At 37.9% G+C, this 24,794-nt stretch overlaps 1 protein-coding gene across 1 annotated transcript; it reads right to left on the bottom strand.

The window, feature by feature from the left end:
- Positions 1 to 54: 54 nt before the first annotated feature.
- gak (cyclin G associated kinase) lies at positions 55 to 23,949 on the bottom strand. Its single transcript, XM_055039474.1, has 29 exons — positions 23,594 to 23,949; positions 20,318 to 20,379; positions 19,320 to 19,379; positions 17,819 to 17,933; positions 16,709 to 16,851; positions 16,473 to 16,598; positions 15,345 to 15,434; positions 15,083 to 15,218; positions 14,860 to 14,972; positions 13,391 to 13,469; positions 11,934 to 12,051; positions 8,701 to 8,750; positions 8,384 to 8,532; positions 8,133 to 8,255; positions 7,540 to 7,673; positions 7,212 to 7,406; positions 6,978 to 7,095; positions 6,772 to 6,851; positions 6,422 to 6,615; positions 5,776 to 5,940; positions 5,406 to 5,566; positions 5,051 to 5,303; positions 4,763 to 4,957; positions 3,873 to 4,010; positions 3,663 to 3,749; positions 3,263 to 3,538; positions 3,008 to 3,156; positions 2,316 to 2,492; positions 55 to 2,237 (listed from the first exon to the last, which is right to left on the bottom strand). Exons 1-29 carry the CDS (start codon positions 23,733 to 23,735, stop codon positions 2,136 to 2,138), a joined length of 3,930 nt encoding a protein of 1,309 aa, XP_054895449.1. The 5' UTR covers positions 23,736 to 23,949; the 3' UTR covers positions 55 to 2,135.
- Positions 23,950 to 24,794: the final 845 nt, after the last annotated feature.

Raw genomic sequence — 24,794 nt, forward strand, 5'->3', positions numbered from 1 at the left:
GGAATGTGAATTTGAGGGCATATTTTTATTTTAAAAAAAGACAACGCATAAATGTCCCAGATCAAAAGATTTTTTAATTTTCTCTTTTTACATTTAAATTTACATTCATATAAGCATGATGTAATTTGGTACAGTAGACACTGAGTGTTTTTTTTTCTCTTTTTGGCCATTTTTCAGCTTTATGTTGTCAGAGTGTCAAAACAACAACAAAAATTGAATTTCAAGCATTAGTTATTCTTTTATTTAAGTTTGCAGGCCCTTTGTTTGGGGATTTTTTTTCTTCTCCATTTTCTTTTTACAAAATATTAGAAACAAAACAAAAGCAACACTTTCACCTCTGAATTTAAAGGGGAAAAAGTATTTGTGACATAAAAGGACTGAATACCCAAAAGTATAGTTACAGATCTAGAGAAATAACAGACAGGATATACATGTATAAAAGCACATTCATATTAATATGTGATGCTTTGGAATGAAAACAGCGGCATACTATGACCAAACAACAACTTTCTCATTTGAGTTCAATTCTTCCCATTCATTTGAATTTTCCACTTGTGCCATTATTATGTATAAGGAATACATCTTCCCCAAATGCTTCCATAAAACACTATAATAAATAAGAAATAGAGGAGATTTGATTGGTCCATGAGGTAAAATGTGAATGGAAAAATAGTTGGAAAGATTTCAGAAAATTAAAGAAAAAAAAAAGTGATAATCAACAAAAGAGCACGATGCCCTGTAAAGCTGCATTATTTATCAGCACACACACAAAAACATTCACGCAGTCCAGCCTGAGGATTATCAAGACAAACCCACAGCTGGAATCTTTACAAAGCCACTTCATGGATGATAATATTTCAATATTTACAAAGAAGGGATATTTTAACTAATAAACAGTGTAAATACAAAGAGTGAGAAAACAATCACCCCTCCGTATAAAACAATCACCTATAGACCATCACATTTTCTTTTCAATCCTTCAATTTTCTGAACTTTAGTTTTCTGTAAACTGTGTTAAAGATGGGTGGAGCGTGAATGATAAAAATGAATGATGATTACAGAGGAACTTAAAATCATGGACTGAGATGTCTGACACCAGGTACAATCACGCTGACAGCATCTTTCCTGTCGCTGCTACAAGAAAAAAAAGCACTTCAATGAAGAAAACTGCTCATTCAGACATCCCCGGCTAGAAATCGAAGATTTCCACCTGCTGTTGCTTAGAGGTTTGATGGAGGATAGCATGCAGTTTGCTACACAGTGTACACTGAGAAGGTGGAAGTCAAAGAGCACTTCAAAAAAAACTAAAGAAAAAAAACAAAAAAAGACTGCCTGACTGGATTAATGCAGTTTGAGGGCTGCATTTTTTTATTGTTAACTTTGATCTGCTGCAGCAATAACAGGTGTAAAGCAGCACAAGTAGTGTTCAACAGGTAAATTCTCTTGACTTACTGGCTCGAGAAAATTCAAGTTGTGACCCATATCAGAGCAGCAAAGGAATTTATAAAGTCTTTTTCAGTCATCTTTCAATTTCTGTTAGGAAACGTTAACATTTTTTGAAGAAGCAAGTCTCAACGTGACGAATGGCATTTTGCAAACTTTCAAGTCGGCTGCCATGCTTAACAATTTACAGCCATAATCACTTTTATTTGCCAGTAAACTACAAGACTGGCTGCAAACGTGCAAAGCACAAAGGAAAATTAGTACCACCAATAACCAAAATAGGTCAAAATTTTCTCAGTGTCGACCCCCAAATTAAACGACATCTTAAGTTTTTGGCCCAATTGTTAGTTATTCCCTCCTCCCAATGTTTGCAGCACCACTCAGGCAGTCACACAGGTAGGCAGTGAGTTTAAAAACCATCTCAATGTTTATTAAACCCTCTGTGTAAGAACAAGAAGTATTTTCATTACAGTGAGGCAAGAAGGTCTTTTCTTGTAGCTGTAGAAACACAAGAAAGTAAAGAAGGAAGAAGGGGAATTGTAGAGAGGACACCTCTCAGAGGCTCGGCACCCTTTATGGCCCAATGTGGGCTCAGCCCTGTCCAATCTGGCCCAGTCAAACCCTCGTTAGGTTGGGCCAAATCCAGCCCAGTGCACGTCTGGTCTGGTTTAGTCGTGGTCCAGGCCGGTGTTTCAGAAAAGCGCTTTGGATCCCTGGTTTTCAAACTCTGACCAGGCGTCATTCAGTTCCATGAAGATCATCTTGGCGTACTGTTCGTATGGCTGACCAGTGGCCTGCGTGGATAGAGGCAGCATTAATGACTGAAGATCTGAGCACCAGACTACAACATGAGCAGGATTTTGAAGCTGTACCTTATCTGGATGGACGACCAATGCTGCCTTCCTGTAGAATTTCTTGACCTGGTCAGGGGTCACGAGGTCAGCCATGCCCACAGGCTTCCAGCGTGTTTCCCCCTCCCACAATACTGTATGCAGAGTTGAAAGCAGCGCTCTGATGTTTCGCTCCTTCCCTTCGATCCATTCCAAAATCTGGAAAGTGGAATAGAAATGAAAACATCAATAATTCAGAGGTTTACTAGAGAACAAAGAGGATTACAAAAAAACTGAAGTGTAAAAACACACGGCCTAATTGGTCAGGCAGGGGAAAAAAAAAAAGATTAAAAAAAAGAGCATTGATCTGAGAAGAGTAATAACTCATAAGAACTCTGTAAGAGGAACAGAGAGTGACAGCTGTTATGAGCACTACATAAATCTGGTCTCTTTGCAGATAAAAGAAAGTTCTGCGCTATTATTGTACTGAATGGTCAAGTCAAAGCCCACACTTGAATTGAACCAAGAAATAAATAGTAGGATTAAAGACATGAAAACATGATGTAAAGCTCAAAAAAGACAATTTTACATCATGCGGTCATTTTAAACACATGTAGGGACCTTAAAAATTTGAGAACAAATTTAGGGAGTATAAATAATTTTGTGAGACATTATAAGCTTAAGAACATACAAAGTGTTCTTGACTTGCACATGTATGATATTCATCTTGTTACCTGTAACTTCAGGGGATCCATGTCTTTCGCTATCTCTTGCTTCCTCATTTCAGCGATGGTCCTTGGTCCCTTTTTATCAGGCTTGGAAGCAAAACCCTGAGTGGACAGAAGCTCCTCAAAATCATCCTCTTTTACCTTTGGTTTGGGGCCTACGGTAAAACAACAACACAGATTAAGGGCTAAATCTGAAACTCATCAATGAGAAGCATTTATGTAGCAGAAAAACCTCAAATCCTTTCCCCAGGCTTCGCTTACCAAATCCAGGCCCACGAACCCCTCTTTCCTCCCTCCCACCAATGACACTAGAGAAGTTGAGGTTGTAGTTGGGTTTAGAGGACTGTGTGCTTGGAGGCTGAGGCGCTGAAGATGCTTTAGGTGTTGGTCCAGGTCCAGACATCCACGGTTTGGTCTGCGCTGCAGCCGGTCTTCCTGACTTCCAGGCTTGGGCTTGAGGCTTCGCAGAGGAAGGGGTGGAGGAAGACGGCGTCTTTGTGCTAAATGAAGCCCCTGAAAAGTTACTACTTGAAGAGCCTGCAAGAAAAAAAACAAATATCACACTCACTTTGGGAAGTTAAGAGATTCAACCTGATGTTTTTCCAAAGGCGGTCACTGCTTGTTTAATCAACATGCAACAATGTAAAAGACAAAAACTCACCTGGTAAATTGGAACCCAGTGATCCAAGGTCTGCAAATGGATCAAAGGTCTGAGACTTGGCCTTCGACATGGATGACACACCAGAAGCTGCAATTACAGTTAGAATACGAGTCAGAGTCACATTTGGTAAAGCCATTAACAAACCTAATATATGCCACCAAAACAAACAACACAAGCATCATACAATTTAAGTAATATTCCTCTACCCACCTGTGTTGGTATAACTGGGTTTGGTTGTGTTAGTGGTGATGCCAGGTGTGGTCTTGGCTGCCCAGCTGTCCCACCCACCCAGCAGGTCTGGTTGGCTGGCTGAGGACGTCATCTTAGGTCCATCTTTCGTTAGCTTATCTGTGAAGACCAAACGTACTAAGATATAGCAGGAAGTTTCTTTGATATTGTTGAGTTGATAAATTTTAATATTCAACAAACTGACTGATATGTTATTTGACGAGAGCATCAAAAATGTCTGTATATTTGGGAATTATTTTTAATTACTATGTGCAATTAAATGGTGTATTGAAGAAGTATTTTTGAGTTTGTGGCGCTATCAATGTTGTGCCATGCAGTCACAGTCATAATATTACCTAATGATGAAGTAGTAAGTAGATTTTTTTGTGATCATTTACATTGCTTTTGCAATAGTAGCACAAAATAAGAATACATTTCTATTCAACCCCCATTTTGAACAAGTATTGATATGTCTTGAACACAAATCGCATGGGGGTTTTATGTCACTGACTGATACTGAGGCACCGAATTACAAAATAAAATAAAAAATACATGGCTTAACTTTTTTACAAAAACTGTCTGATAAAAGAAAAATAAAAAGATCTGCGCTGTGGGAAGGAGTTTATTAAACAGAAGCAGGTCCATGGTAACTTTGAGAGAGCTGCAGAGGTCCACAGCTCTTGGTCGAAATGACGATCAGTAGCAGAAATTTAACAAAACAAATTTATTCCCCAGTTCTTCATAGTTGTGCACTACTTTAGTCTTGACCCATCACTGAAAACCTCACTAAAATGCTGATGTTTTGAGGTTGTAACGTGACAAAATGTGAAAAAGTTAAAGCGGTATGAAAGTTCTGTTTGTTGTGAACTCACTGAGGTTGAAGAGGCTGGTGTTAGATGCAGGGGTGGTGGTACTGTGAGCAGAGCTAAATCCGCTGGTCGCTGAACTGTCAGAGCCCAACAAATCTCCAAACAGGTCAGGCCCAGAGGCCTGACGAGAAGAGCCCACGCTGGAACCAACGCCAGACCCGGACCCCATCCCGAATGGATCAAACAAGTCGCCCATGGCTGCAAAACATTCATAATCAGAAGAAAATCACATTAAAGTCAAAGAGAAAGTTTTGAAATATTGCATCCAGCACTAAAAGTCCCACTCCTCACGTTTTGAGTCAGGTGTGGCTCCACTGGTTGGCTCGCCAAAGAACAGATCTTCCTGCACTGCTCCTGTCTGACCAGCAGGGGGTGCAAACAAGTCATTGAGGAGGTCGCTGTTGCTGGAGGCAGCTTTCAGTCCGCCCTGGTTAGAAGCACCAGAGGAAACCGCAGATGAGGCAGGCGGTTCGGGGTCAGAGTTCAATCCCAGGAGGTCAGCGGTGTCGCTTTGAGCAGAGTCCTCAGGTGCTGGAGGGGGGGTCTGGTGAGAAGGAGGAAATTATACCGTTGGATATTTAACAACACTATCAAAGCACATTAAAATGAAGCCTTAAATGTTATTTTAGCAAAGTAAGTCATCCACCTGGAAATCAGCATCGAACAGTTGTTCACTGAGGTCACGGGATAAAGCTTCCCCACTGGGAGCGGAGTAAGACTCCCCCTCTGACTGATCACTCAGATCTTCCTGGTCATTCAGGGATCCTCCTCCAATGCTGTCTGTGGCATCATGAGGGATCTGAGTGTCTAAGAGCACAAGGAAGAAATGAGAGCAAATTTAATAAAATTGTAAGTATCAACGTATTTTTGATTCATGGAAAACGTTTGGTCATTCAGTGTTTGAAGTAGTTTGAAGAAACAAAAATCAGAGGCTTATCCCTCTTTGAAAAAAAAAAAAAAAGGTTTCAAAATATTAACATTTCACCTTCAGCAAATTATAAAAGAGTAAATTTTACCTTCCCAATCTAGTGTCTGGAAGAAGTTGCTAGAGTTGGGGTCATTGCTGACGGATGATTCTGATTCGGTGGCGTTGGCGCCATCTGGGGTCTGAGCCGGCTCCGGAGGCGACTCCGACTCATAAAAAGCAGAGGAACCAGGCTGTCGGGGAAGCTCGGGCTTACCTGTGGTGGTCACACATCCAGTTCATAGAAATGAAACTGGTTCTAATGGAAGGCTTGCGTGGATAATTCTGTGTTTCACTTCACCCTATGCGAGTTTTAGCTGTACTTTTACTGTAACAAAAATGGTTGAAACTCCAATTAAAACAAAAAACATTTTATTGTCCTGCTAAGTACAGTTCAATAAAATATCCTGGGTTAGGTTTAAATTCATATTATGACCTATTATAACTAATATGTTATAATTGGTTATGACCTATTATAATTAATAGGTCATAATATCCATGAAGAAACAAAAAGTGAGACTGTTTTCACTTTGCAGATAAAAAACAATTATAGAAAAAACAGTTACATCTAAAAAAATTATCATGGAAAAGTTAAGTATTTTTTGACATTTCAGAAGGTGAAACTATTGACAAAGGTATCTTATTATTTTTTAATGCTTTACAGAAAGTATGATAAGTAAATCAAATCCAAAACCAACCAAACTTGCTGAGGATTTCCTGCTGCTCATCACGAGACGAGAAGAGTATTTTGGGGTTGAGGCCCTTGGTCTGGAAGCCGTCCCATGGAGGGGACTTGTTGTTGGGTCTGTCTCTGGGTTCCACTTCAATGTCAAGATTAACCTGGAACAAGTCTGGGTATTTCTCTTGGATGTCACAGGCGTCCAAATCGTACCTGATAGAAAAAGAAATGTGGAGAAAAATGTTAGAGAAAAAAAAATAAACTAACGCTCTTGAGTTTTAGCTCTCCTGTAAATAGTAAAAAATCATTTTCATTTGAGTAATAATATTCCAGTTTGTACTGATATTAATTAGCAGACAGTGTACATACTTAGCAAACTTGACAGTAGTTGCGTTTCTTGGGATAAAGCCTGTGTGAAACTGGATCTGAAACATTTTCATTGATGCCATCTGGAAAAGATTTTTGACATCAGAAAGTCAGTCTTTTGGCCAGAACAGTGTTTTTTTTTTAATTAGATATGAAAGTACTGATAAAAGGAAACTCAAAATCCTGGTAACATTCATTTAAGCCTGCACCTTTGCCTGGAGACGCCCACCCAGTGTGGATCTAGCGTGATAGATCACCACAAGTACGTCTCCTTGAACTGTAACATTGAGGGGAATCTCTGCTCTGCCATCTTCCATCTTAAAATCCCTTGGGGGTAATAAAAAAATAAATTAATTAAAAAAAAAAAAGACAATAACTGAATAAAAAAAGCAATGCCGCTTTATATCGGTTAAACAGCAAAAAACATTACAGGTCAACCATACTTCATCCTGTCGTACTCCTGTGAAGTGGAGAGGACCCTCTCGTCTCCAACGTAGACTTCGCAGAACGGCCTGCACCCGTTGCGCTGCTTGTTGAACAACGGCACCGGTGTCATGATGATAGAGTGAATAACTACCGGCTTGCTGTGAGGGATTATGGGCTCCTCTGCCATCATGTCACACATATACTCTATGTACCTAAAACCAAAACGCAACATTCAAGAGCACTCCATCATTTTGTGAAAGAGATCAAAATAAATGTCGGTATATAAAAATCAATCTGGAGAAATTTGAGAGGAAACCAACATTTTCTGCACACTGGGTTTCGTACCTTTTGTGTGAGGGAGTTATGCCAGGCGGGCAGCGTTTCATAGAGAACATGTAGACAGCAGCCTCAGCTGTAGTGAAGAGGCGACAGAAACACAGGAAAGAGCAAACTGCCACTGCTGATGCTGCTCGGCCGTCCTACACAGAAAAAAACGATCAAAATAATTAAAAGAACGGTAGCTGACAGCAGCTTTACTAGTAATGCAGATCAATCACACACTTGGCATGTTTAATCTCAAATACAGTTGGGGTTGATGTTGACAAAAGGTAAAGAAGAAGACACACATAATTACTGACTGAATCAGAAATGCTTACTGATCAGTCTTCATCTGTTTTGTGCAAAGTTGAAGGATGTTCAACACCAGAAATGTATTTTGGGTTTGCACAAATATGTACTCCAACTGTATCAACTAAAACAATTTTAAAAAACTTTTATAATTAACCGATAATTGTATGAGTAGCAAGTTTTTAGGATGCAGTTATGCACAAGCATAAATAATCAGTGTTCATAATCTTATAAATTATAGTTTCATTTATTAACCTACATAAAATTATCTCCTCCATTTTTGAACATGAGTGGAGGACTTGCTTACTAACCAGACAGTGCACTATACAGATGTTCCTCTGGTCCTGCTTGAGCCACACATGCATGTTCTTGCAGACGCTGTAGAGACTGCGGAGGTTGGGAGCCCGGCGAACCTGCCAGTTACATTCTGAAACCTGGACAAAGAGAGACAATGAAAAGACTGAAGTTTTTAGATGCAGTTCAACTGGCTGGAGAAATCAGCTGCATCTCATCCCCCTGCACCAATTATGTAGGATCACATTCACAAACACACTCTTCTTACCCTGTTGTGGAACCGTGAAGGCCTGTAGGATCGTCTGGAGAGGTTGTACACAGCGTAGTGGCCGGCGTGACGTGAATCCAGAAACAGACGAACGTCTTCGATATTGTTCTTTATCGCAGACTCCACCCCTTCCGCTGGAAAAGACATCACTATGCACGCAAACAAACTGATCAGTAACCCCAAAAATACATTTTACTTGTTTTAACATGAGACACTACAATGTGTGTTCACTTCAACTTAATCACATCTACTTAAACAACAGAATCACTTTCATAAGAACAACAAAAGAAATATTTTACGGAGGAAACTTTATCTACCTGCTATTCTGGAGGTGATGTAAGAAATATCCAGGTCTCCTTTGGCATAGCTGAAAAACAAAAAGCTCACTTAAAAAAGAGGCAGAGCATATGAAGGGACAAATCCATGTTAGAAAATACTTCAAACAAAGGAAAAAGTTGCTTGCCTAATGCCTGGTAAAAGCTAGTGATTTAGTAGGTAAACTAAAGACTAACAAATAAAAATCAAGAAATAGAGACAATTCTTTTGTAACATTCATCTATCTTCCTGGTTTCTAATGGCTTCTAGCATTTTAAAGCAGTTTGATTGATACATTCCTCCTTCACTATAAATTGAGTTTTCTAGGCACCACAAACATTTGCCAAAACACTCAATACCACAATCAGAATAAGTGTTCTTTGTTGTACGACACACCAGGCTTTAAGACACTCTTACAGCATGTTCAAACCCACTGCAACATATTAAAAGCAATGCATAATGGTTCGGAAAGCAGAAGTGTCAAAGCCATCAACTTCAACTAAAGTAAATATTATGGGATGGCATCAGGACACACAGTGGGATGCTGGTTAAAGACACATGAAAGGTGAAAACGTTACTCCGTAAGCAGTGGGGTAAAAAAAAAAAAAGCTGATTATTACAGTTTACTGTACAGATTTGCTCATTCAAAATTTTAAGCATTCATTTGTGACCAACCATTCCAATGAAAGATGTATGGACATTCTGAGTTAAATCACTCTTTAAAAAAGGGAAACATCTCTAAAGGTTTTTCAAGGGAACAGAACTGGGAGGTCAGTGAAAATGGAATGTAATAAAATTTTTTATTACATTTGATAAACTATTAATGATGGATCGTCCTCTTACTAATTTAAGTTTTTTTTTTATCATCAGTCAGATGACTGGTTATATCCTGACTTTTTCTCTTTCATTGAAAACTTGTCCTCACTTTCATAGTTCCTTCTGAATGCCTACTCTCAGAGACTTCTTTATTCCCCTACAGCACCCTTCACCTGCTGTAGAGAGGGACAACAATGCAGCATTGGCATTGTGTTGTAAAAACTAATCACCACGTTAGCAATTAGTTATCCTTAAGAATAATAATAAACTCTGGTTTGTTCACAAGCCTGAAAAACTGATGATATGGCAGGAACTACATGATGAAGTCAATCGATGATCAATACGAGATCGCTTTCATCTCGACTGGCTCCGGCTGGTCACTGGCCATTTGGAAACTCAAAATTCCAATCTTTTTCCAAACAGTGAACACACCACACCTAATAATTACACGGTCATGGAGGCAACATACAAGTTGTCATTGCAAGGAAGAGGCTCAAAGTAAGTCATGTTCAGCATCAGTGAAGCTTTTAAATAAACTTGTTCAGGAAGGCTGAACACAGTACAGCAAGGCTGCCATGTTTTATTATTTTCAGCTTTTAACTTCTGGAAAAAGCTGGATTTGGAAACAGTAACCTTTTGGAAATCTCAGTTATGGTAAAGGCTTGCATTATCTAAAATTGTACAGACATAAATGCTGTTTTAATAAAACTAGCCAAATTAATTCCTATGATAAAATGTTAACAGTTTGTCAATCTTAGAATAATAGTAAAATCTGGTTTACAGCAACTGCTCTTACACAGTGGTGTGTCATATCAGCAATTAAATGCTTAAACCAGAAAAAAAAATATTTTAAATGCTGTTTTAATAGCTTCTGATTAAACAAAGGTCGCTCATTCACAAAAACTATACATGGGTGAATGGTGAGTAACGAGGCAACTGTGAGAAAACTTTAGGTTTTAAAAATACCATAAAGTAAACACCCTTTAAGTTACAGCGCAGCATGGAAAATGTAATTAATCAAGCAACATCTTATCACACAGAATGCAGATGGCTGAAATATATTTTTATTTTCCAATCGTTTCACCCCAAATTAATACCCATCTGTCAGCAACACTCAGCCGACTTATTGAGTGTGTGATGTTAGGATCATGAAGCTGTGATAATGAAAACAGAGCAGCAGAAGCTTTAGTAAAAGGTTTTATCCTCTAGATCAAACACATGCTACAGGACACGAACGGCAACGAATGAGATGACAAACTTCACCGAGCCATATTTACCTCGGGTTGCTAGGAGATGTACACAAAGTAGAACCATGAGGAATTGGGACAGAAAAAAAGAAACATAAAATAAAAATAAACAAAAACAACTACACAAATGGATCAAACAGATGAGGAAAAATAACCGAAAGAAGGATCAAAGCTGTGCAACAAGTGTGAAATTTAGCTATTTGCTTTTTTTTTTGGCAGAGGCTGTGATATGCACAACCACTGCCAAGGTAATCTGTTACTACTCCTGTCAATCCTAAATATGAAAACAAAAATTTGGACAGCTGAGTGACTAAATGTTCCTTCCTTATGTGGAAAGCCACTCAGGAAGGAAGAAGTCATTACGTCAAAGTCAAAATAAACAAATGATAACCGCTTGAGATAGGCACAGCCTCCCTCTGAACCCTTCAAGGATAAGAGTGCTTAGGAAATGGATAATGGCAAAATAAAAAGTCAGAGTTGGTTATGGTATGAAAATGTACAAGACAAATGCCTTAATTCTCTGCATGTGAGCAAGCAGAAGTGTGTGTACACAGATTTGTGAACATGTGGTGCATTTAAGTGTTCATCTATTTTGTGTGGATTGTCTTTTTTATTAATATATATAAAAAAAACATGAGCATATGAAGTGTTTGGAACGTACTAAAAAAGAAACAACAACAACATGCGTCTGGTGGTCCGATGGAACTAAAATGGATCGTTTGGCCATGATGATCACTGTTAACAATGGACTAACTGACCTAAATCTGGAAATGTTTGGGCTCATCTAATGCCAGAAAGAAAGAGAAAAAATATACAGTGTAGGCAAACATCTTGTTTTAACTGTGTATATATAGAGTATACAACAAGTACATATAAAACATAGCTGGATGGGTGGGTATATAGAAGAATGAGTAGGTGGTGGGATGGATGAAATGATGCTGATAGACAGATGGATACCATTTTTAAACAATGGGTTGTAGAATAAAGCCTGGAATTCCCTTTCCCCTCCAGAAAATAGTTGTATTTCTATTTTTATTGATATAATCCCACACAGTGCAAGAACCGTACACGTTATGCCAAGTAAGAAAGTTCACATGTAAAAAGCATTTCATAATAAATAATCAAATAGAAAATATAAAGACACTCATCGCAACAAAGTTGGAGCACCTTACCTGGCAACTGATTGGATGACCTTAGATGATGTGTCTTTGATGTTGGTCAGGAAGCGCTCTGTTCCTCCCCTCAAGATGTCCAGGAAGCCACTTCCTGCTTGATCAGGATCATACACTCCTGGGCATCACGGGAAAGAAGAGAAGTGAATGTGCTTTTTGTAGAGTGATAGACAACACCACACATGCCCCTTTAAAAGCATCAAGTGCTCCAATAAAGAAGAGAGGCAGAAAACAGCTTGGACAAATTTGTTGGCTTTATACTGTGATAATTCAGGTTCTTGATGTTTTTTTCAGTAAGATGCAGATGGAGCTAATCGTCAGAGGGAAGAACAAACACACTCTGCTTTTCAACAGATGGTTGATGGGCAGTACAGAAATCCTCTTATTAGGCATCAAGGAGGTTGCATGTGTGTGTAAGTGTGTGCGTTTGCTGAGAAAGATAAGCTCATTACAGTAGTTTTGGCAAATGTACACAAAGAAAAACAGAACAACAGGGTTTGCATTTTCACAAAGTTCCTCCTGTAGAGAAATGGGAAAATACTTTTTGCCACAGGGAGTTTTTCCTTACTTACGTTTTAATTGTATCATTTCAAATGCTAACATCAAAAAGATTTTCAAATTTGAGAGCTGCCTTAATGGCAAAAAATTTATATATTTTAGCATTCGATCTAAGTATACATTTAAAATACATGTCGTTGCTTTAAAAGGGGGAACAGCCATTATTGTTCCACATAGGCCTGGGTCAGTGGGAGTTTCTCAGAAAGAGAAACCTTCAGTAAAAATATACATTTTACATCATTGTCTTGTTCACACAAAACATAAAATATGGTCTAGCAACAAATATTCCTTGCTGCTGTCAGCTGCTTCACAGAAATGCTACTCTTAGCTTAACAAATGTAATTTTAAGTAAAAGCAAAGGTTGTCAGCTTTTGCACCATGACTTTATTTTAGCAACAGAAAATATTGACAAATAACCGAGTTCCTCCTAAACCCTTTGTACAGCTGCCTCCTTTCAGCCAGCTGACCAGCAGCGTGCATCAAACAGCTTCAATGTAGAAAAATAAAACTAAACTGGCCATGCCAAATTCTGAAATGTACTATCTTGACTTAGATTGCAACATTTCTTTGAATTGATCCATTTTGTTTTCTCATCTGTGTTTGTGTTCATTTCCTTTAAAAAAGTTGATCTAAAGCCGTCAGCTTTCACAGTTCATGGAAGACGCACTGAAATGTCAACACATTCGGTAGATTACCAGGAATAGTGGGAAACAAAGCTAGAAACCATCACTTAAAGCCTTGGTAACCATGCTTCCTAAACATCTCCCTCTTTGCAAAGTGATATGTAATCTGTCACTTTGTTTGCATGCAACAATGGAGATTTAGGGATATTCTTCTAGCCTGTGAAAGCATTAAAACCTGTAATCTTCAGAGATCCCAACATTACTAATCAGACTTACCTGCATTGTTAGGGACACTCTGGATCTGCATGGGTGGCTGCACTTCGTTGTTTCCGAATCCTCCGTTCTGCTCCAGCAGCTGCAGACATTCATAGCCATCATAAACTGGACGCCAACAGTAATACGTACTCAACATTGTTGTAGGAATGAAGATGTAAAAAATACTGCAAAACAGGCAACCAAAACTGCTTAATGAGAAGAACAAGTTGAAGATATGAAAAATAAGAACTCTTGAAAAGTATCAACAAAACGATATTGAGCAAATTAAAAATCCACTCCTTCACTGTGAGTCGACTGTGAGTCGACAGCACTGCGTTTCCATCGCTCCTCAACTCCTTAATTGTCTCCCCTCTGCTATGTCTCAGTCTGCTGCTCCATATGTCTCCACTGAACTGCAGCAGAGAGTGGAGGAGGATCGTAATCTCCTTATGTCCAGCAGGGAAACCGTTTCTTAGCCCTAATCAGATCAGCGATCGCCAAATCCACCGACACCCCCGTCACCTCCCATGAACAAGCTCTGTCTGGTCTAGATTCAGGTTTATGCATAAAGAAAGATTCAGGTGAACTTTTGGTTTTGCTGCTGGCCAAAACCAAATAAGTAATTTATTTCATAGCAAAGATTTAGTGGAGGATACTGAACACTAATGAAGGAATTATTGCAGATCAAAAAGTTGGGGGAATGAGTCCCAGTAAGACTTGCAGATTTCAAACTGAAATCAGCTTTCACAGTAAGTACAAGGATTTGAGTTGAAAATTATAAGATTAAACTGAAATTTTAAACTGACTGTGTTCCCAGTATCAGAAATGTTTTCTGTCTGGACAACAACAATGCCACTAAACAAACTACAATCATTTTATGTTTCTAATTAAATTAAATTCATGGATACCTCCAAGTGTCTGCCTGTCTGTCTGAAACTGTGGGCTCAAGTAAGAAAGAAGCCAGAAAAGGAGAAAACTGACTCCTTTGTGCCTCCACAGAGTGCGTGTGTTGCATGAGACTTAGTAAAAGGAACTGCATCAGCAATTTGAGAGGCACACAGCGGAAGGGGCCGTGTGACTCTTTCAGGCTTACAGCTGGATGAGCAGTATTAGCCAATCAGGTAACATTTTATTTGATGGGTTGTGAATAAGATGGTCATGACACCGTCATAAACGTGACATAACACCTGTCATGAATATGAGTCAGTCTTCATTAATATTTATGAATGTTGTCGCAAAGTGTCATTCGATAAATTATGACACTTTTAATGCAAAGTTGACATTATTCAAAATATCTTTGTTATGACAACTTTGTTATGATCTGACATAAATTTGTTATAAAAGTATTACCAATTAAACTTTAAAAATTATGTAGCTTTATGTTATTCAAGCTAAAGTTTAATCATTTAATCAAATAAAGTGTTACCACCAATCAAGACGATTTATCAAAAATACACAAATTGATATCTACTTTCTATTCGAACACTCACTTCTGTAACTGGAGACTTGGGGTTGACGTTACGAGCGGCTGCAATCTCCTGCAGTTGGTTGACCAACTCTGTAATGGATAGCCTCTCATCAGGGTTCACCTTCAACATGGAACCTAAAAAAAAGATTAAAAGGGTATAAAGATGGAGCAGGCAAAATTATATTAAAAAAAGAAGAAAAAAACCACTTCTCGTCTGTAAATATTACACATGCAGCAGTACATACGTATAAGGTCATGAAACACAGTGTATTTGGCATCGTTCTGTGGAATGGAGTATTTTCCATTGACTATTTGCAGTTTAGCTCCGTCCTCAAAAGGATGCTGCTTAAAACACAACAGGTAGAGGATGCACCCAAGAGCCTGCATGGGAGAACAGATGGTCAAACTGGAAATTCAGAATTCAATTTACTTTCAAATAAAAAGTGAAGCAAAAAAAACAAAACAAAAAAAAAAAACAAGAAAAGTAAGAAGTTTCCAAGTCCTGACCCAGATGTCCTGTTTCTCGTTGATGGGAAAGTTAGAGTACAGATCAATCATCTCTGGTGTTCTGTATGCTGGAGTGGTGTTTCTTGTAATCTGCAGAGGGGGAGAAAAAGTAAAATTATTTCAGATACTGCCAGATATACAAGCCAGTCATGTTGTTTTTAGATATTTTCCAATAAATTAGTAAAATTTTTTATCCAATTCACCAAGATTTTCATATTGTTTGTTTACTTCTGAAAATAATAAAATTAGGTACTTTTCATCTACAACACCATCATACAAGCTGTTTGCGCTAACATATATTTACCATCATCGGTTTGGAAAGATTAGAAGACAATATTAGATTTACAATTTCTTGTCTCTGTGTGGTTATGGTATTAATAGCATTAATGTCATCAATCTGTGCTTCCTCTGGCGAATTTAATCAAACATTTCTGGTTCCTGTTTAACACCAAGATGTCATTACAGTGTGATACTAAATAAATTGGAATCAGTGAAATAAATTGAGGCTTTATCTAATTCAAGTTTGTTCTTTTTTTTTTTTACATACATAAGGAACATGTATTAAAACTCACTTTGGTACATTAAGTTATTAAAATAAAGTTCTGCATAAATTGACTTGTTTTTTGTGAGTTTCTTGAGGGAAGAAAAATAGGATTGCACATAGCTGCTAATATGATTAACAAATGCATGTTAACCCATAATATTGTTATTATTTATCAATTAATGTGCTTTCAGAAAGGCAAAAAAAATAGTAATCTACATTAGAGTACTCCAGTATAAATGAGATTTTGCTCATCATGTTTAGTTGTGTTATTTAAAAAAAACTTGCGAGAGCAAAATTGTAAATCACATGAATATAATGGTGTTAAGAATTTAAATTAGCTCAGTGAGTAATGAGATTTCAACCTGATAGCACAGTATTTGATAAACATAAAATGATTCCTATGAAACAAAAATTTGAGGAATTTGGGCAGTTTTGTCGCATTATGTGAGCAGAAGCTTTGACAACTAAAGAGAAAAAGAAAACAGGAACAGGCTGTGGAAATGAGGACAAACAGAACATCAGTAACTCCTGTTTGTATCCAAAGGATCAGTGTTTCTTTTTTATTTTGAGAAGTGTGTGTGTACCTCATCCTCCACCATGGACCTCTTCTGTGCAGACCAGCTGTAGTCAGGATAATGTGACACTGTGGTGGCGCTGCCAAAGTCACACAGCTTGATGGTGCCCTGGTTACTAATCAAGAGGTTCTCAATCTGCAACACATCAGAGGCCGTCTCATTCAGCTCCACCGCACAGTAACAGGCTCATCATTCTACGCCCATTTAAAGAATCATTCTTCCTTCAGCCATCAGAGCCGACCAACCTTAAGGTCTCTGTGGATGACCGGAGGTTTCTGTTTGTGCATGTGCTGCACGGCTCGACATGCCTGGTAGAAGATTTTCAGCACAGTGTCACATGACATGGGAGCTCGCTGCTCGACGCGCTTTATGAAGTCCACCAGCTGACCTGAGGCAGAGCAAGCATATTTATATAATTAATGATTTCCAATTTTAAACCAGGCCGTTTATTAACACTAACGGTTCAGACAAATGTTCAAATCAGGGCTTGGGTTAGGGCTTTCTCAAAATGTATGCAGTTTAAAAGAAGGAAATATGTTCAGTATTTATTTTAAATGATGAACAGAAAATGGGGCGGAATCTACCACAGTGTTTTGCATCTGACTAAAATCTGAGCTAGGTGTTTTATTGATATGTTTTTTTTAACATACAGCTACAATAAGTCTGCAGATTGCTCTGATTGAAAATAGCTTACAAAATAGTCACTGTACTTGACACAGTACAGAAAATAATTTTCCATATTTCAAATGTGCTATAGTTTTTTTTTCTAAATAACTATTTAAACAAAGATAAGATATAAAGATAAGTTGTAGTAAACAAGGATTTGACTTTATGCAGGTATCACAGCTGGACATTCTTTCTGATTTTCAGCTGATCAAGAAGTTGACCTGTTTTGAAAGATTTAAATGAGTCAATGAATAAAGAAATCTGAACAGCTACACAATACCCAAACCGAATTTAATTCATTTTGACTTCTTTTGTACATTTCTAACCAAATCAAATTTGATGCAAATCTCTGCTTTGTTCCTTATGAAAAATGTCTGAAAAAAAGACAACTGAATATTAATGCATACTCTTTGTTTAAAGAGGAAGGTGCAGGCTAATAAAGTTGTAAAAACTGCTGAATGAAAACTACGGCATTTGTAACAGAAGAAAGGGAAGCAGAACAGGAAATGAAAAAGCCACAAAAGAGGGAGACTTTCATCACCAGTTCCTTCCGAGTTGCTGAGAAAGTGCAACATCATCCAAACTACGTTGGATGAATATGTAACCCCTCGTCATGTCGAGGCAGACAGCGGAAGATGTAGCAACACTTAGGAAAAGGCCTGTGTGCAGAAGTGGGAGTCGGTATTTACCTTTACACAACTCGGTGAGGATCAGAAACTCTGCCTGCCCGGTGTCCGACTCCTCCTTACTGATTGATGCAGCTGAGCAGAACTGAACCATGTTTGGATGACCTGATAACTTTTTCTAGAAGAAGCGAGAGGGCGAAGGATCAGAGAATAAACAGAGCTGTGATGTCAGGCCTGCTCTCAGATTTGACTTTTTAAACTGTGAAAACTACATCTTTAAGCACACTGTATAAAGAGACATGTTTATTTCTTCAAATGTAACAGCAGTCAGTGTGGCCATACAGTTCTGATTTCATCACAGGACATGACTCTGAGGACTAGGGTCTCTGTCCCTGAGAACATTTAAAAACTAATCTTCATTTGTTTCACTGTGGAGAATGATACTCGTTTACAGGCAGCAGCTTCACAAAGGGTTTCCTTGATACACACATTTTACCACAAAACACACTCATCTCTGGGACACAGAGCTTGTCTTGTGAATAGCATGGTGGCTGGACTTTCTAATGCTGTTTATAATTGTAGTTGTTTTAACAGATGAACATGGCACATTCAGGTAGATGGAAGTCAGACCCAAAGATGAATCAGATTTGGAGAAGTCCTCAGAGAGGTTCTCTTTCTGATATCTTGGCTTTTTTTTATTACTATTTTTACAGAAAGTCGCATGAGGAAGTTTGTATGTGAGCTGATGCCTTAAAATATATCCACATCTGTGCCTCCATTTTGCTCAAATGTTAACCAATAACCTCTTGGCGTCTGAGTTACATGATGCTGGCGTTCAGCGAAAATAAACAGAAAAGACTTACACTAATTTAATGCCAGAGGTATAAAAAAAATGAAAAGAAAGTATCTTTCTATGCTAATTATTAGGTTCCTACTGCATATCAAACAGCATCTAATATATTGTTTTCTAACCCTGGTCAACAAGGCACTCTACTCTGCGTGTTTCAGATGTTTTCCTGTTTTAACACACCAGACTCAGCAGTTCAGTGGCAGTCTGTCAATCAGCCATTGGCTGAAATCAGGTGTGCCAAAGCAGGGAAACATCTAAAACATGCAGACCAGTGCAAGCACTGCAATGACAGGTTTTACTTTCACTAGTAAGCTATTGCTTAACAATAATAATGGAAATTTTGGTCAATGGATTTGTATCAAACTGCAACAAAATATGATGAAATAGCCTTTTACTTTAAATATGCAAATAATAATAAAATTGAAGACGCTTCACACTTTGTATCGTCTTTAGGAGTTTTTCTCACATATGTAAAAAAAATAAATAAGTTCGATTTACCACCAACTACTATTTATATTGTGTATTGACTCTTGAATTGTAAATGTAACGCCCGGCTTTGCCTATAAAATAAGCAGCTTCCAAACCCAAGGTTTGTTCCACAAACCTCAAACGTGATTTGACTTTAACTTGGCTGTTTCGCATGACAACATCTGTGCTCTACTGAAACAGAAATTTTAAATGTAATCTTAAAAGAAACAGTATGGTCAATCATACCATGAAGCAGACTTCCTGTATAATTTCCTTGTTCTTTTCCTCCTCATTGGACAGCAGCCTCTGAAACAAAAACATGCAAACAAATTATTTGTAGAGATACTTTTCAGAAAGTACAGACACAAAGTTTTGTTTTATCATCATACATGACTATTTTTTGAAATCCCAACATCTAAGGCATGATTTTGCAACATCTAGAGAGAAACACAAATAAATTGCTGTTTATTAGTAACGTTAACCAGAGTAGGAGTGCTGGATGCCACTGTAAAAGCTTAAATAAATTATGAAATAATTCACTGTTATTCCAAATATGTTTTGGAATAATAGTGAAAACCTGTTTAACTACAGTGCTGTGTATTGTAATCCTTTCTCACACACTGTAACGTCATCACATCTCCAGACATAAACAGCTGAAGATTATTTGAGCTCCCAGGATCAACCGCTGAGAGATTTACAGACTCACTGATTTCAAATCAACCACAAAATCTCTCACTGTTCCAGTAGACTTTACAACATATATTGGCATCAGTATTAAAAGTGCGTTGGAAAATGCTCAAGTAATGGGCTAAAACTTTGAACTTGATATGTTTCCCTATGTGAACACTTCAAAAGAAAGTTTCAACGTTCTCTTAAGAGAGGAGGAATAAGAGCGATTACAGCGCAGATTTAACAGAATATAACATAAAAAAGAAGTATAAATCACTGCACTCTCTGAACATCTTGAAAAGCAGGTGAAGCTTTTTTAAATATCCAAGGGATTTAAGAGTGGAAAAGGTTCAAAACAGAAAATAAAATAAAGGCTAAAAAGTGAGTTATTTTTCTAAGGAGCTCATTGTCATCTCATCTGCAGATACAAACTGAAGATCATAAAAGCTGCCACTATCAGTCAGTGAGAGCCTTCCAGAGTCACTCATTTCAAACAGTTATTTCCATGTTCATGTTGGCGATATTTAAAAACAAATCAGTTTGAAATATTCAGTCCTGAAGATAACTCGTCTTACCTTCAGTGCATAGTCCTTTCCACCGTTCATGTCCTGGGCTTCATACACAAAAGCAAATCCACCTAAAAGAAAAAAAAAAAAAACGATTATTAAGCAAAACTATAAAGAGATAATAGCATATTTATGTTCTACTGTAGTATTCACAAGCAAATAACTTACATTCGCAATGTTTCGTGTATTGTAACTATAATACTTGATATAATGTCCAAAAATAAGCTATATGTGTTTAAGTTTAATTTGCTCTGACTAGATTATTCCCAGAGTTAAAATGGGAACTCTGAGTTTTCTTTGACAGACCAAAGAAAACTCATCAAGCACAGTTGATTCCACAGTGGACTGAGTTCAGTTCATGATCAGAAAAAGTCCTCAGAACTTCAGCTGACGATCAGCTTGCTTGATTCTCCCACAAACACTAGTCTAGTCTAGAACGGTACAATCTACAGCAGGGGTGTTAAACCCCAGTCCTCGAGGGCCACTGTCCTGCAGTTTTTCGATGTGCCACAGGTACAAAACACAGGAATCAAATGGCTTAATTACCTCCTTCTTGTGTAGATAAGTTCTCCAGAGCCTTGCTAATGACATAATTATTCTATTCAGGTGTGGTGCAGCAGAGGCACATCTAAAAGTTGCAGGGCACCGGCCCTCGAGGTCTGGATTTTGACACCCCTGATCTACCGTCTTATTTGTAATTGCTGAGTTGCTGCACCAGACTAACTTGAAATGAAGCAAATCACTGAAAAACAAACACAGCAAACTTTCTGGCACCAGCTTCATTCTTAAACCTCGAGTGCCTAAGATAAGGCCTGCTAAAAATAAATAAACTCAGTTTCATAGAGGGAGTAGTTAGCTCTAAGCCAGAGGCTCTATTCAAACAGCAAGAAGAATTATGTTTTACTAATTATAATATTGCATAATTTAACAACAACTGTTAAATTTCTATTCCAAATTTAAAAGTCTGTACTGTTGGAAGACAAAAAATAATTTAAACAAGTGTATTGTCCCCATAGCGATGAGTAAATCAACAACCCGCCTTGAGTTCCTCAGCAAAAAAATACTAAAGGAATAGCTGCCCATCTCTAATCTTTAACGATTTATTTACCCAAGAATGCCCTGCTCAGGTGTGTGTGTAAGACGGATTCATTATCCCAGTCTTGATTCAGTGACCTTGTTTGGGATTCAACCCAGTAACCTGATAGTCACAGACTTCTTTCACATGAGCAGGACAGAACAAGCTCATTTGATTTCTGAGCTCAGGACTAACAATGCGTTCAAATGTAGTTGATAGATGGCATACAGAGCAACAGCCATTATTTTTTTCAATTTGTTAGTAGCAGGAATGAAAGTTGCTACCTCACAGTGGCCTGAACAACAGAAGGCAGAAATTTGGAAAATCTATTTTTCCTTTTTTCCAATTTAAGCTGCAAGATTTCTCTGTTCACTGATTTTTTAAAATTAATTTAATTAAATCTTTTGTGGATTTGAAAATAAATAAATGCATAGGTGAAAATGTAAGAAAATCATCTGGTTGGAGCCATTTATTGTATAAGCCTAAAAAGATCTTAGTGCAGAGCAACAAAGAAACCTTTTAGACAGCCAGACTCAAGTCTGAAAGGGGAGGGGGAGTTTTAATGTAAAACGATCTGCGCTTCAACCAGTTTAACCTGTGATGGGCCATCCAGGACTGGCTCAGTTAATGCACTGGACTGTCTGATAACATTAGTACAACATTGTTGTCATGTTACTGCCAGATGCATTGACTCATCATAACATTTTACTTGTGTCTATGTTGTCATATCTACATGTTAAATAACTTCATTCTGTTTTTTCTTTATTTCTATGAATAACTTTAAAGAGGAATAAAAGCATACAACAACATTTATCAGTAAAATTAGTTGTATTCTACTATAATTCAAGTGGGACTAATTCATCTTGAGAAAGCATGAGAAAGATTAACAAACTATTAACTTCTTACATTACAGGTGAGTATACAAATAGTTGTGTAAAAAATATATATAAAATACATATTTGTTAAAACAAAGTAAATCAGTCACTTATTGCTAAATGTGTCACACTTTAAGGTGCACATTCCAATGCATTTAAGCAATTTATTTAGCTCTATTTAGACATTATGTCAACAACTGAATTCAGGAAAGTGATAGGCAAGTATTCAAAGTATTCCAAAGCTTTTAAAAATGCATGGGTTCAAAATCGCAGCATGTTTTGCATTGCAGCTTCATTTCTATGAAGGAGATGCCAGAGAGAGTACTGCAGTTTAGTTTGTCATTCTTCTGTTTAGCTGACTGAAAAAAGGCTGCAATACTTTCACCTCATTTACACAAAAAAAAAAAAATATATATATATATATATATATATATGACTGTTTGGAAATACTACAAACAGGGAAGGCAACTCCAGAAACTAAATGTGAGCCAGCATTTAATTTCATTGATACAACACTGCATATAAACAACAGTTCGCAAGATTCACCTTACAAACTGCTGTTTAAAAGCATGTCTCATTGGCAGTTAACATAAGGTTGTTACATTTCTATCAATCTTAAAAGATCAGAGTTGTAAAGAAAAAAGTATTCTCATAAAACGCCTCTTTAAAACTGCAAGGGCCCCTTATAGACAGCAGAAAACATTTGTTTACATCAAAACACACTTATCTCCACGCTTCAACATGTCTCTTATCTTAATTCTACATATTAAAACGGGGATAAAACGGACCTGTGCTAAGGGAAACGGAAAAAAAAAAACTCAGAGATAAATAAAACTCTTAAATTTTGCGTGACTTTTTTGGCGTTTAACCCCTGTTTCTAATGCGACCCGACAGCTGGCTTTAAGGTATGACGAGACAATCCAGCAAATATCGGGAATTGCTCAAATTATTTGGGAAAATTTAATAATCAGGAAGTGTGCCAAATCTAGTGTTATCTCTGTTACTTTATTGCTGCCACATCTACACATAAAGTGTGTTGCCCAAACATGTAAATAGCTGTCAAGGTTCATGAATCGAAGTTATCCAGCGACATTCAAGATACGAAAACGAACAAATAAAACTAAAACGTGTTTTCCTTCGATATCCACATTTCAACAATTAATGCCAAGTTGATCGAAACCAAATTATCTCCTGGTGTTTGCTCGGTGAGTCGCGGTGCTTCATTTGCTAACCAACTCAACTGACGTTGTTAGCTCGTCAGCTAGCTTCAGCTACCTAGCATGCCTGTTTGCAAGCCGTGACAGTCACGTCCGTGGCTTTGGAGCAAGTTCTCACCTTCAGCGATCACCCGTTTTATCCTCAGCTTCATGTCACCGAGCTCAACGACTTGTCCGACGAAGTCATTCTGGTCCCGGCTGGCCCCTCCGGACGAGCCGGGCCCGGCTAAGAAATCCAGTGCCGACTGAAACAGGGACATTTTTTTTATTTTTTTATCCGGCGTCCGTCTTCAGGCCGCCCCTTGAACACGAAATGAGCGTCCGAAATCCCTGCTGTCTCGACAGAAACACTCTCCAGCGGCCTATTCAGTTAGTAGAAGGTGTTATACCCCGGGGATACAAGTCCTTCATCTAACGCAGACATCCTCTTCCTGCTGCTAAACTGACGAAGCAGCCATCATACGGCGCCGACTGCTTCCGTGAAGAGTGAAAATGACGTCAAACACGATTCGATCATGTGACTTAAAAACCTGACGAGGACGTGAGCCAGCGTGGGATCAGGTGCTTCGTTTCAATTGAAATCTTAATAGACAATAAAATAAATCAAAAATAATTACAACTCGTAAATGTGATCAAACTAATTCCAGAACACAATGGGGAGGGGGGAGGGGGGGGGGGGGAATAATAATCAGACACATGTGATTTGGAGACCCGCAAAATTCAATACATAAATAAATGAGGTGTGTATTTATTAATTGAGGTATGTTCTCCACAAGAAACAAATATTTAAGTGTTTAGTTGGTTATATATCTGTATCACAGATATGTATTGCTAGTATTTTTTGTCTCTCAATAAATATTTATCAGTATGCTTCTACTGATAAATAAACATTAACCGTTTTTAGATGTTTTCTTGGTGCAGTCTATTATCAACCAGAGACAATGTACTCTTCACTTAAAGATGATCATAAAACCACAATGAACAACCGATTGAACCAAAATTAAAATTTATTTGACACATGTTGCTATTTCGAATTAGTTCTGTGTTTTGTTATGTTCTGCTTGGTGACTGGTTTTCTGCTGCCTGTTCAATATATTGAGGATGCATTTTTATTTCAATGTGCGTACTAGACAATGTAATGTACAATGCTGCCATCTAAAGGACGGGTACGGTACAACGTCACCCTCCCATTTCAGTGTTTCATTGAGGGACAGCATTGAAAAAGTAATGACAATTCTTCTGTTGTGTATGTGTCACCATGGTTGTAAAGCAGGAATGTGGGCTTGATGTCAGAATACCTGCGTTACTGGTATGGTAGA

This window comes from Poeciliopsis prolifica, unplaced genomic scaffold, assembly GCF_027474105.1.
Source record: "Poeciliopsis prolifica strain line A6 unplaced genomic scaffold, Auburn_PproV2 SCAFFOLD014, whole genome shotgun sequence".
Taxonomy (NCBI): Eukaryota; Metazoa; Chordata; class Actinopteri; order Cyprinodontiformes; family Poeciliidae; genus Poeciliopsis; species Poeciliopsis prolifica.

Bases quoted from the DNA above. Each gene is read 5' to 3' on its own strand.
- gak (XM_055039474.1), bottom strand. From the start codon at position 23,735: ATGTCCCTGTTTCAGTCGGCACTGGATTTCTTAGCCGGGCCCGGCTCG. The intron at 17,934-19,319 runs GTATGATTGACC...CGCTTCTTCTAG, and splicing joins TACAGGAAGTCTGCTTCATG to AAAAAGTTATCAGGTCATCC. The intron at 13,470-14,859 runs GTGAGTGTTCGA...GAATGTCTGCAG, and splicing joins CCAAGTCTCCAGTTACAGAA to CTGCTGGAGCAGAACGGAGG.